The following is a 13,231-nucleotide window of genomic DNA, read 5'->3' on the forward strand; positions in this document are numbered from 1 at the left end:
ATAATACTAGTATATAATTTTACAAATACATGGTCATATCATCATCATCATGGCATCAACGTCAGCGGCGAATGCATTTCTCACTCTCGTTTCGCCGACGATATCGTCATATTTGCGGTGACGTTTGATGAGTTAGGCCAAGTGCTGGCCGGCCTAAACGAGTCCTCCCGACCGTATGAACTTAGACAAAACGAAAGTTATGTTTAACAATCGAATTATACGGAGACCGGTATTACCATTACCAGGAAATTGTCTTCTCGAAGTTGTTCATGACTATATTTACCTAGGCCATACTATACAACTAGGCCGCAATAACTTCGAGAAGGAGGCCGATAGGAGGATTCAGTTGGGCTGGGCGGCGTTTGGCAGGCTTCGTCGAGTCTTCACTTGGAAGATTCCGTAATGCTTGAAGACAAAAGTCTTCGAGCAATGCGTCCTGCCTGTGTTAACATACGGAGCCGAGACGTGGACACTGACGAAGGGACTGGTCCACAAGTTTAAAGTCGCTCAACGTGCAATGGAACGGGCTATGCTTGGGGTCTCTCTCAAAGATAGGATTAGAAATGAGACTATCCGCGAGAGAACGAAAGTAACCGACATAGCCCACAGAATTAGCAAGTTGAAGTGGTAGTGGGCTGGTCATCTGTGTCGCAGGACTGATGGCCGTTGGAGCAAATGGGTCCTGGAGTGGAGACCGCGTCTTGGCAAACGCAGTGTGGGACGTCCTCCGGCCCGTTGGATCGACGATCTACGTAAGATTGCCGGTGTAGGTTGGATGAGGATTGCAGGAAACCCCGATGTCTGGCGCGAACTTGGGGAGGCCTGTGTCCAGCAGTGGAGTGCAACAGGCTGAACTGACTGACTGATGGTTATATTAAATACTAGGTCTGTAGGTCTGTAATTTCATATGCAATAGAAAAGTGCAACGTAAGATATAAACATGGTGATTTCGATTGGTGTAAACAATTTGCATAAGTCGTTTTAATGCTTTTTGTAACGCAAGCGTTTTGTTCGATAAGAGGTTAGTATCTGGTTTCAAGCGGAAGTAATCAAGCTGTGGGTCGCATTAATATATTAATTTTTATTCTTATTATTAATATCTTTGATAAATAAAGTGTTTGTTGTTTATCAGTTTAAACAAAATAACAGTAATAATAAATACGGCCCACTTACAGCCCTAGTAGGACCACAGTGGGTATAATATTTTGCGCTCTGATAACACGGCATATCAAAAATGATATGACGTTATACAGTGCATGTCTAAGTGTATTTTAAAAATACCATCACCCGATTGTTATGTACAAAGTTAATAAAGATTGAGCTGTGTATGTAGTAATAAGGAGGTTTAATATGGTACCATGTGAATTCCACAATGACATTAAGTGAACTTTACCTACAGTTAAGTTTCGTACGCTGTGAAAGAGATAGTCAACGTCGCTTCCTATCTTATTCGAATCATCTATTTATATAAAAATCAATTGCTGTTCGTTATTCTAGCTAAAACTCGCGAATAGCTGGACCGATTTGGTTAATATTGATCTTCAATTATTTGTGGAAGTTCGGGATATTATATAGTTTTAATATTTTGTGCTATATTATATTTTAGACAATACGGGTTCGATTTCCGCCTGAGTCTGGGTATAATATTTGTATTTATATATTTATATTAATTATTTACCCTGATGTAGACTCAGTGTGAGGCCTTTTTTTTCGTTACTTACTTCTGACCTAATAGACGTTGTCCTGTCTTACGAACTGACGAACGCGTGATGTTACCACAATCGTATGTTTTCTGAAATAAATATAACTTTCTGTCCAATTGTGTTAATTTTTCATTCCGTAAAAAGCTTCTATGAAGTATTAGTAAACTTGAAAAAGACCCGTATCAGCTTTAGCTGGAACTACTGTTCTCGAGCTTAGCCTTTTGCGATACATCAGCGATTAATTAATTTTTATATATTATAGATTTTAATTTATGATAGATTATATATTTTATATATTATATAGATAGTTATTATTCATTGTAATTTAAAATATAAAAATTAAAATAATAATTTGAATATTAATAATTTACCTATATTATGATATATTTGATTATCCCAATTTTCTATAAGATACGTATAACCGAATCTTTTTTTTTATATTTATATTCTGTAATATTTCAAAGAAAAAAAATATTATAATAATAATAATCAAACAAATTCAATTTTTAAATTATTTTGTAAATGCATGGAAAAAATGCTTTTTTAATCTTATTTTTATTCTTTTATTTTATTTATTTATAGATTTTAATCGAAAGTCCACAAACACTAAATTTAAACGAAACTAAACAATAATTGCTTTTCATGTTTTATCGGAAATATATGTCACCCAAATTCCTTAAAATGTCCAGATTTTCTCGGAGTTTTCCATGATAATCGAGTGCGAGATACATTATTTAACATACATACGTTACTAAAAATTCAGTGGGGCCAGTCCAGGTTTAAAGACACGATCTTACGGCCGAGTGTCGCGTGTTCTATCAACTGGGTCATCGTCCCCATAACATAGCTGAAAGCGAAAACAATGATTATCATAACAACAAAATACTTTACTAATATTAAATAAAATCCTGCTCAATATCTGGAGCAGCCCGACTGGGGTAGTACCTCGACCTTATAGAAGATCACAGCTAAATAATACTGCTTTCAAGCAGCGGGGGATTGGTGGTAAAGTCGGCAACGCGCTTGCGATGATTCTGGAGTTGCAGGTGTTTATAAGCTACTGAGTACTATATATAATAGATATATCAAATGTAGATTTTTGTGCAACTGTGGTGGTAAGCGGTTACTAGAAACGTCACAAGCGTTACAAGCGTGTTGCCGACCCTTCACTGGAGCTTCGGATATCCTACTCACACAGAGACACAACACTACTTGATCATCATTACAGCGTATACAGTCCACTGCTGGACATAGGCCTCCACAAGTTTACGCCAAAAATAACGTGAACTCACGTGTGTTGCCCATAGCCACCACGCTGGGCAGGCGGGTTGGTGACCGCAGGGCTGGCTTTGTCGCATCGAAGACGCTGCTTGATACTACTTGACACTACTTGATAGCAAGGATTATTTGATTGTTATCAACTGTAACGTGAAAGAATCGTTACATACATCATACTTTTCCGATTTTTTTGAGAAAGTTGTTTCCTACCGTGACCTACCTCCATGTTGTCAGATTAAAGTGTATGTTACTTTTTATACCGATATTAACGCATATGAGGGTAAAACGTTTGCGGATGTAAAATGTCAGCGGATCTGGGTTTGATTTAGCGTAAAGATGTGGTCATAAATTAAAATAGCATAAGAAATTTTATTAAAAAAAAAAAAAAAAAATACAATTTTCGTGAAATTAATTTCTTAGCAGACTAAGTAATATTAATATTGTTTGTGTGTGTGTTCTCCAGTCTTTTTGTGATAAAACTGATGAACTATTTTAGTGAACAGTGTACGTATTTGATTCGTTTTTATTATAACAAAGTTATCAGTCTCCGCTGTCGTACAAGGTATAAAACACTTGTATCGTTACGATACGTAAGTTACGTGTGACTTCATGACGTCTGTAAATCTTGTCGAAAGTAAATAATTTTAAGTACACATTGAAACGAGTTTGATTGTTTTATTGATACATTCTGTAACATCTCACTGCTTGCTAAATATTAAATAAATTTACTATATTTAAATGTATAATTGTTAACAGCATAAGCGGTATGCCCGGAACGAGTAAAGACGCCAGCGTTGGTGTGAACCTGGGACCCATGCCACCCGCGGCCATTAGAAACAAGAAACGCGCAGCTATGGCTACTTCCGTGGTTTCAATGGCCAACAACAACATGCCATCTATGCGTGAGTATAAAAAAAACCGCTGAAATCGACACATTTTTTTTATACAATCAATGTTTTATGTCACGCTTGAATGGGAGGTTCCGCTTGAAACCGATAGATGGCGTTTACATATCTCATCAAGGAGCTTACGTCATCCATGTTTATTAATACGTCACACGTAACGTCAGAAATAATTATACGAATTAATTGTTATTGCTCAGTATTATTATTCTTGTTTTAAAATACTCTGCTATCATAATGGAATTGTAAGCTTGTCTTTTATTGTACAAAATAGACAGTCGAAGCCGGAATGTTCGACCGAAACCTCTCGCACGCTTCAATATCTGTTGCATTTTGTTTTAAACGATAATACACGCATCGATTGTTCGTATTATCGTTGTTGTCATGGACTTAAATCCATAACGATGACTATTCTATAGATTAATTGAAAATATTCTATGGAATATGGCGTGGAGAAAGTGTACTTTTGATGTTAACACAATTTTTTTTTAAATCATAACTTATATATAACACGATTTTAATTTCCAATATTCCGTTTCAATTATATTTACACCAGCACGTATTCTAAAAGCCTTGGAAAACACCAGAAGGCTTTAAACGGTCTGAAATTCGACATCGACACGTTAAAATCGTGCTGTATATATCTTATATGGGTTTCAAAAAAAAAGGTCGCTGTTAAATGTTGTTGTAGTTGTAAGGTATATTCGGTGTATATTTATAGAAACAGCCACAGCTCAGAATATCGCGAGTGTGCGTCGTCCACCGCAACCGACTCCGCCACCGATGTACCAAGAGATTATCAAGGATTCGCCGCCCAGTTCGCCTAGTGAGTGAAAAATTAAATTAAAATAATATTATTCCCAATGAAACAGTTAAAAACTATACTTTTACGAGATTGTAAGGCTAGGCTATATCGGAACTGTTATAAAAATATATATATATATATATATATCGAGAAAAAAAACTTATTGAGAAAAAAGTTTATTGAGTTTAAATTTAAAAGGCACATATGTAAATAAAAAATGATTTACTTATACGTGGAAAATACCTTTACACATTACCTTTATACATTATTTTATAAGATCTAATACTCTTTAAACTGCTAAGAACAACCGCAAGAAAATTTGATTTTACATAAAAAAAACCTACATCAAAATCGGTCCACCCGTTAGAGTCGCAATGCCATAGATAAACAATACTACAAACATTAGCGTCAAACGTATAACGCAAATATTTTTGCGTTGAGGTTAAAAATAATATATAAAAAAAAGTGTTATTATTTCTTAATATTTTTAAGCCAATTGTGACTTGTGTCTTCCCTTTTAGTAGGAATAGAAACTCGTTTGAGGACTCGTTGAGGACTTATGCTGTGCTATAAGTGTCCCACTACTGATCTTCACTTTTCTAGAAGGATAGAAGCGTATTTTTTCTGAAGAATGGTAGGAGCGTAGAAGTAGACAGAATACGCCACGATACTGTGACGATACAATACTGATTTTTCTTATAACATTACGGTGGTAAACGGTTCCGTAGTCTATAATCGCTTGCAACCAACTGGCAACATAGCAAATGATTTGCCGATCGTAACCCCGCTATATTATAGCGCGTTCCTCAGAACTCTGGTTACTTCAATCGCTAAAGGAATACAACATTGCTTGAAAGCAGTATTTTGGCTGTGGTCTTATTCACATTCTTTCAAAGTCTCGACTTTTTACTAATAAGTTTTCCTTTATTCCGAAAAAACGAAGTCGACTTGACGTTTATTTTTGTGTACGAATGTAACATCGTCTGTTAGCGATTCTTGGGTTCTAGACACTGGATCATATCGGGTACGTTCGATTCGATCGGTAAAATGACTGAATTCCATGATTGGACAAATAGGTGGCAATAAGAAGGAAATTCCCTGCTCAAAATATGGAGCAGCTCGACTGGCGTAGTACTTCGACCTTACAGAAGATCATGGCTAAATAATACTGCTTTCCACCCATACAGATGTTTGCCATGGTTTGAGTGTTTGTGCAGTCCTTGTGGGTCTCCCCACCGTGCCTCGGAGAGCACGTTAAGCCGTCGGTCCCGGTTGTTATCATGTAAACCTGATAGCGATCGTTACTCATAGGATGGAATTTATTCGCTATTGGATTGGATAGGGAAATTATATCTGATCTTTCTCCTACATGGGCAATAGAGGCCTATGTCCAGCAGTGGGATATTACAGGCTGAAGCGATCGAGCGTAAAATTACTAAAATGTTCTCGACAAATGTCGAACTAGTTTTTCGTTCAATGAATTTCCGTGCCTTTTGCTAAATAATGAAGCAAATTTACTTTGCATATAGCCTGATAACAACTGACCAAATAACATTGTTTTGACGCAACTACTGGCTGGTACGCTATATATATGGTCATACATATGTCTGTCATGGTCTGGGTATTTTTGCTTGTGTCTTGTGTATTTTGACTCTAACACAAGATCGAAGTTCTATTAAAAACTGTTTAGTGCGAAGCCTTTTTTTTATAAAATAGATCTATATATAGTGCAATGGTACTTGTAATAAATTTATACGAATGCTTTTACCCTCAATATTGCTTCACTTTCGAGACATTGTATGGTTATAAATGAAAAATGACAATCTAAAAAAAACTTTTACCGCCTAAAATATATATATCTTAAAATGTATTTATATTTAGACTACAATGATCATAAGTTAAAAATTAAGTTATAGGAATCTGTTATAAATGTAATATGATATGTATTGGACAGTTGGTAATAATAATTATAATAATATTTCAGATTCCGAACGTCCTCTAAAACCGAAATTGGAAAATAAGTAAGTAAACCTTTTAACTACTTATCATATTTTTTTCTTTTTTTAAATAATAGTGTGATATATATATACATATAAATGTGATATTTTTTTTTTGTAATACAAATTATGTTTGTAATATGAAAAACATTTGAACTTTTATAGCCATGAAATATATGAATAAATATAAATATATCATATAACATACACACACGGTCGTCTGTTCCTATGGTAAGCAACTTAATGCTTGTGTTACAGGTAACAGCCGGCTGTTATAACTATTTTTTTTCATAAACATACATAGAAAAAAATACATATATAAATATATAAATAGAAATATTATATTACACCCAGACTCAGGCGGGAATCGAACCCGCAACCCGCTGAACAGAAAGCACTACAAACTGCGCCAACGGGCTAGTCAAAATGAATGTTTTAAAACTTAAAAAAAAATCAATATCGTTCAAAATATTTTTCTTGTTTACTAGAATATTGTTTTATTTATTTATTTATTTATTTATTTATTTATTGATCCACCAACATTTGTTTACATCAATACATACAAAAACAAAAATACATAATATACATAACTTAATCTAGATGTAACAAACACTTACAGGCAGATACATCATGCTTAATAGAAATAAAACTTCTAATCACGAGTTGAAGTAAAAACTAAATAAAAACAAAATAAAAAAAAAACACAAAAAAAGAAAGAAGTATAAACACATTTTAAGATGATTGGAGTTCGGTATTTAACAGCGATCGAACTTTATTAGTTGAGTCTGCATTAATATCAAATAGGTCACTATGGCCATTAACCAGCTTGCAAAGCCTAGGAACAGGGGAGTTTGATCCAAACACTGTTTTACGGGGTGGTGGATAGAGGGGAGCTATTTTGTTACGAGGAGGCCTAATTGGTACACGTATATTTTTATGTAACAGCTGAGGGCAATCAATTTTATTGGTGAAAATTTTAGAAACAAAAAGTAAGTCTAACCGCTTTCTACGCTCGTCCAAGGAAATCATTCGGAAGTGTTTTAGCTGCTTATGATAAGAAGGTATTTCCTTTTTTGAAATTCCGTTTGAAAATAATAAATACCCCAGGAATCTTTTTTGTATTCGCTCTATCTGTAGAGAATGAGTTGCATAGTGAGGCCTCCACACTACCGAACAATATTCCAATACGCTGCGCACAAGGGAGTTGTACAACAGTATTCGAACCCTGTTATCACGCAACCCTTTCATATTCCTTAATGCAAACCCTAGCATTCTTGAGGCTCGACCCACAATCTGCTCAATGTGAGGTACAAATGTCAACCTTTTGTCAAAGACTACACCTAAATCGCGGATTTGCTCTAGTTCCTTGATGTTATTCTGAGCAACATGATACTGGAATGAAATGAAATTTCTCTTTCGACCATACCTTACAAAAAAACACTTTTTTGGGTTAAGATCCATTTCATTACGCAAACACCAATTGACAAGCTCATCGAGATCCTCTTGAAGCTTCACGGAATCCTGCACAGTGTCTATGACTCTTGCTATTTTCAGGTCATCCGCATACATAAAAGTTTTAGAGTATTTAATGACCGTCGGTATATCATTGACAAACATACCGAATAAGATTGGACCCAGGTGAGACCCCTGCGGCACACCAGAAGTTATTCTCCGCGAGCAAGAATGAAAGCCATTAACCACCACAGAAAAAGTACGATTTTCCAAGTAGGATTTTAACCACTGTAAAAGTTCTCCAAAAACACCATAAGCAGAAATTTTACTTAACAATATATCGTGGGGCAAACGATCAAAAGCCTTAGTAAAATCTGTATATATAACATCTATCTGCCTATGAGAATCCAGAGCCTCCGCCAAGTTTTCCGTAAGATCTACCAGATTAGTACATGCTGAACGAGAGGGAACAAAGCCATGCTGTTGAACGCACAGACTCTGTTTAAAGTGACATTGCATAAGGGGACAAATAAGCGATTCAAATACTTTAGCTAATGTGGATATAATGGAAATGGGTCTGTAGTTTGAAACGATATCATCTTCATTTGCCTTGTGAATTGGGACAACTCTCGCTTTTTTCCACTCCATCGGAAATGTTCCCGTCTGTAAAGATGTGTTAAATATTTTTAATAAAGGCTCAACTAGGTACGTAGCACATCTTTTTATAAAAATAGGTGGAATCCCATCCGGGCCTGCACCTTTGCCTTCATCAAGACCCTCCAGCTTCCTCAGTAGAGTTCCAGAATCTATAACAGGAATCGTTAAATATTGACTGCTACTTCTGATGTACCGCAAGGTGTCTCTGTGATCATAGGTTGGAGGACTACTATTCGTGTATGCGGATGCAAAGTGTGACGCAAACATTTCACAAATTTGTTTACCGTCTGAGGTAGAAACTAAACCATCAGTCATATTAATCGGGTAAGAACTCGTGCCACCACGTTTAGCCTTTACATATGCCCAGAAATGTTTAGGGTTCCTTGAAATGTTTTTTTCAGATTCACTAATATATTTATTATAACAAGCAATAGCTAAACGGGTGCAACGTGAATTTAATAAACTCAACTCCAGTTCGTCCATAGGATTTTTATATTTTTGAAAACGACGCCTTAGATTATATTTTTCTTTCAAACATCGTTTCAAGTTACGATCAAACCAAGGTGGGTAACGTGATTTTATCAATTTTTGTTTAGGAACAAATTTTTCAATTATAGCACCAATAGTAGTATAAAAGTTAACAAGCATAGTATTGACGTCATTGCCCTCCCCAATAATCTTTACCCAATCACACTTTTGAAGTTCTTTATAAATATTAAAAAAATCGGCTTTGTAGAAGTTTAATTTGAAAGTTTGGTGATTAAACGACAGTCTTGGTTCCCCATTAAATGAAATATCTATATCTAAAGGCGGGTGTAGCTGGTCAATGGTACTGAACGTAGAGTGACTTGGACGGACCGTGCAAGTTGGAAAATTGGACAGCACCAAATCAAGTATTCTGCCGGATCTATTAACTATATTGTTATGCTGTTTTAGTTCATATACATTTAATAAATCTATTAGAGGTTGACATAAATCTGACACTTTATAATCACAGGAAGAATCCGCTACCGAACTCCAATCGATACTGGCTAAATTAAAGTCACCTAAAATACAATAACAATCACAATGATCTAGCACAACACTACAACTATCAATAAAGTGAGTCAACATCGAACTATGCACTGGAGGAGGTAAATAAACTGCGCAGAGGGCTACACGGCGTGCTGAGGCATGCGATATCGGAATTTCAAGTATGATCCAGAGGTCTTCAAGTTTAGACTCCCAGCCAAATATACGTTTGGAGAGTATTCGTCTGGAAACTGCCACAAGAACACCACCACCTTCTTTTTTGTGGATTAATTCAGCGCTACTCCTATCTTTTCTATAGACCACATACCTCTCATCAAACAGCTCACCGCTAGACACAGAGTTGTTTAACCATGTCTCCGTCAGAACAATTATGTCGTAATCATTACAAAGTACTCCCTGAAGAAAGCTATGTGTTTTAGTTCTCAGTCCACGTGTATTTTGGTAGTATAACTTAATTAAATCGAATTGTAAAAGAAAATTAATAATAATAATAATAATTAATAATAATATTTATATATATGTAAAAAAATATAAATTTTATAAATATAAAAATGAATGTTGTCTGAAATCTAAACAATTCAGCAAAGTACTGTGCATGAGCCCACAAAGGTTTTTGAGTTGGTACGACCAATAAAAAAAAACGTAGCAACGCGCGCAGGGTACAGCTAGTTGTATTATGAAAATAACAAGTGCGCCAATCCTATCACACCCAATCATAATTTAGATTAGCTAGAACAGCGTTTAGTGTACCGCTTTTCGGTATTTAGGTTAGCAGAGATAAGTCGTTATCAGAGGTACACAACACTAAGACAGGGTATACAAACATACTGTCTATAATACAGGGTATTCTGACATAACGCGTTTATCGTTATTGTTACAATTTGGAAAATGAAGGAATAATGCAGATCACTGTGATTCAGCTACAAATATTTGTACAAATCCATGATGCAGAAAGGTGTTAGAAGAATATTATGTTTCGAAATATATTACTTTAAGACAGTACATGAAGTAATTGATGATAATTTTTAAAAAAGTGTGAAGGTTAAGAGTTTATTTTTATGTTGCTAAAAGTTAATAATTTGAAGTATTCGAAAGTGCATGACTTTAATTTTGAAATAAAATAAAGTGCAAGTAATGTAATGTAACTTTGTACAAGTAATTTTTGTATATGTATTCAAAATATGCATAGTCAAGTGATAAAAAAATTACACGACGCTCGATTCTCGTTTACATCGTACTTGAAACGACTTCTATTAAAACTATTTACCAGTACTACTTAAGTCTCTTAGAGTATGAAAAATATATTTGTAATACTCGATACTCATCAGTCATTATACTTATAATACAAAAGTATTAATGTTAGTAAAACACCGAATACTTCTCTCACAGAAAGATTTAGCGAGCAAAGCCACAGGAAACAAAATAATAAGTTTTACGATAAGATTCCAGAACTCGCCAGAACATGAAATTATTATGTTAAGGAGTTATAAGTCCAAGATTTTTATTTTTGTGTTACCCACATTAGGAATTCTAAACATTTCTGAATATCATATCAAAAATTGACCGCTCCAGCGGGGTTCGAACCCGCGCCTCCGACTTGCCGTGTCGGCGCTCTAGCCAATTAAGCTATGGAACGATGCACCCGCTCGAGCGAAATTTTCGATATGATAATTTTTAATTTTCGGTTTAAGCGAACCGTGGCGCCGTCTATAGTGAGCTCTTTACAGAAACCCGTAACTATTCAAAGTTTCATATTACAATGAAAATCTTTGACATCATATCATATCGAAAATTTCGCTCGAGCGGGTGCATCGTTCCATAGCTTAATTGGCTAGAGCGCCGACACGGCAAGTCGGAGGCGCGGGTTCGAACCCCGCTGGAGCGGTCAATTTTTGATATGATATTCAGAAATGTTTAGAGTTATAAGTCCTTAAAGAAAGGTTCACTATTTACTATAAAATTACAAAATTCAAAGACAATAATAATAATAATTCTTTCTTTGCCTGAATATGGTACACAGAAATTTAAATTTAATAGTTTAACCAACGTATTCTATATATTTTTTTTCTTATCAGTCAAAGAATCAAGCAACAAATAATTCTATAATACGCCCAATTTATCAACAGAATCGGGGCAAGTTGCACGGCACCACATATGTTGGGTAACGAATTAAATCCCGAAAGCGGGGCGGCGGCTCGCCTCCAAGAACAGTTAAGTGCAGAGCTGGCCGCCCACGCCGCAGGCACAAACGCGCCTGGTGGGCCCGACGCTCTCGTCCCACCGCCGTTGATCAATAGGGCTACAAATGTGAGTATAATATTATCATTTTAGTTTTAAGATGTGTATTGCACGCCTCCATGGAGGCTGGGCTTTACTCTCACAAAATGATGATCCAGGAAGCGCTTACTCTTAAACCTCTATATTTTTATAACAGTGCATTAATATGCTATATATAGCCACCCCCTCTCTTTCCGTGGATGTCGTAAGAGGCGACTAAGGGATAACACGGTTCCATTACCACCTTGGAACTTAAAAAGCCGACCGGTGGCGGGATAACCATCCAACTGCTTTGCAAGGCTTTGAAATACACAGGCCGAAGACGGGCAGCAGCGTCTTCGGTGCGACAAAGCCAGCCCTGCGGTCACCAACCCGCCTGCCCAGCGTGGTGACTATGGGCAATATACATGAGTTCACGCCATTTGTGGCACTAACTTAGGCAGAAATGATGACGATATATAAAATTCACATTTTTAAACAGAATAAATTTGAAAATATAAAACTATAAATATGAAGTCTTTGAAAACCGTTGTAGAGACATTTTATAATTGATTAAAAATAATTATGAAAGTAACATGAGAATCGTGCCGAAATAAGCTGTTTTTTAGTTTGTCATGAATCTATTGAATATGTAGGCTGAAAAAAATCAATTTTTCATAATAAATATTTTGTACAAATCCCTTACTATATATATATATATATATATATATTATAAATATGCTACTAGAGGGCGCTGCTAGATTTTAGCTTCAAACAACAGTTTTAAAGGAGTGTGTGGAGACGTGTAGTTTTAGCTTTTCCAAAAAAAAAGTATTGGGCATAGCAGGATGCTCAAAATCTGGAGCAGCCCGACCGGGGAAGCACCTCGAACTTTTTTTTATTTTGAAGACATTGTCAGAACGCCAGCGTTTCGCTTTAGTTACATATAGTTAATGATAAGGTTAATAATAGTAACTAGCCCGTTGTAATTTGTACTGCTCCGGAAGGATTCAGAGGGGTGGTTCAATCCAATCAAGTTAATTATCCAAAAGTAACAAACGTATATCCATCCATTCTCCTAAACTTGCATTTATAATGTCAGTAGAATAAAAAAAAAAGAAATATTTTAAGATTATTTTATATCACACA

General features: G+C 35.6%; 1 protein-coding gene and 2 non-coding genes across 3 annotated transcripts in view; 2 read left to right on the forward strand and 1 right to left on the reverse strand.

The window, feature by feature from the left end:
- LOC123668471 (protein AF-10) overlaps positions 1-13,231 on the forward strand; it is a 49,886-nt gene that overhangs the window by 30,330 nt on the left and 6,325 nt on the right. The window contains 4 exon segments of the mRNA XM_045602201.1: positions 3,738-3,883; positions 4,605-4,709; positions 6,673-6,709; positions 11,953-12,133. Coding sequence (XP_045458157.1) covers positions 3,738-3,883; positions 4,605-4,709; positions 6,673-6,709; positions 11,953-12,133 — 469 coding nt within the window.
- On the reverse strand, positions 11,390-11,462 carry Trnaa-ggc. The gene has a single exon. It is a non-coding gene; the product is annotated as a tRNA-Ala (tRNA).
- Trnaa-ggc lies at positions 11,639-11,711 on the forward strand. Its single transcript has one exon. It is a non-coding gene; the product is annotated as a tRNA-Ala (tRNA).

This window comes from Melitaea cinxia, chromosome Z, assembly GCF_905220565.1.
Source record: "Melitaea cinxia chromosome Z, ilMelCinx1.1, whole genome shotgun sequence".
In the NCBI taxonomy this organism is placed as follows: domain Eukaryota; kingdom Metazoa; phylum Arthropoda; class Insecta; order Lepidoptera; family Nymphalidae; genus Melitaea; species Melitaea cinxia.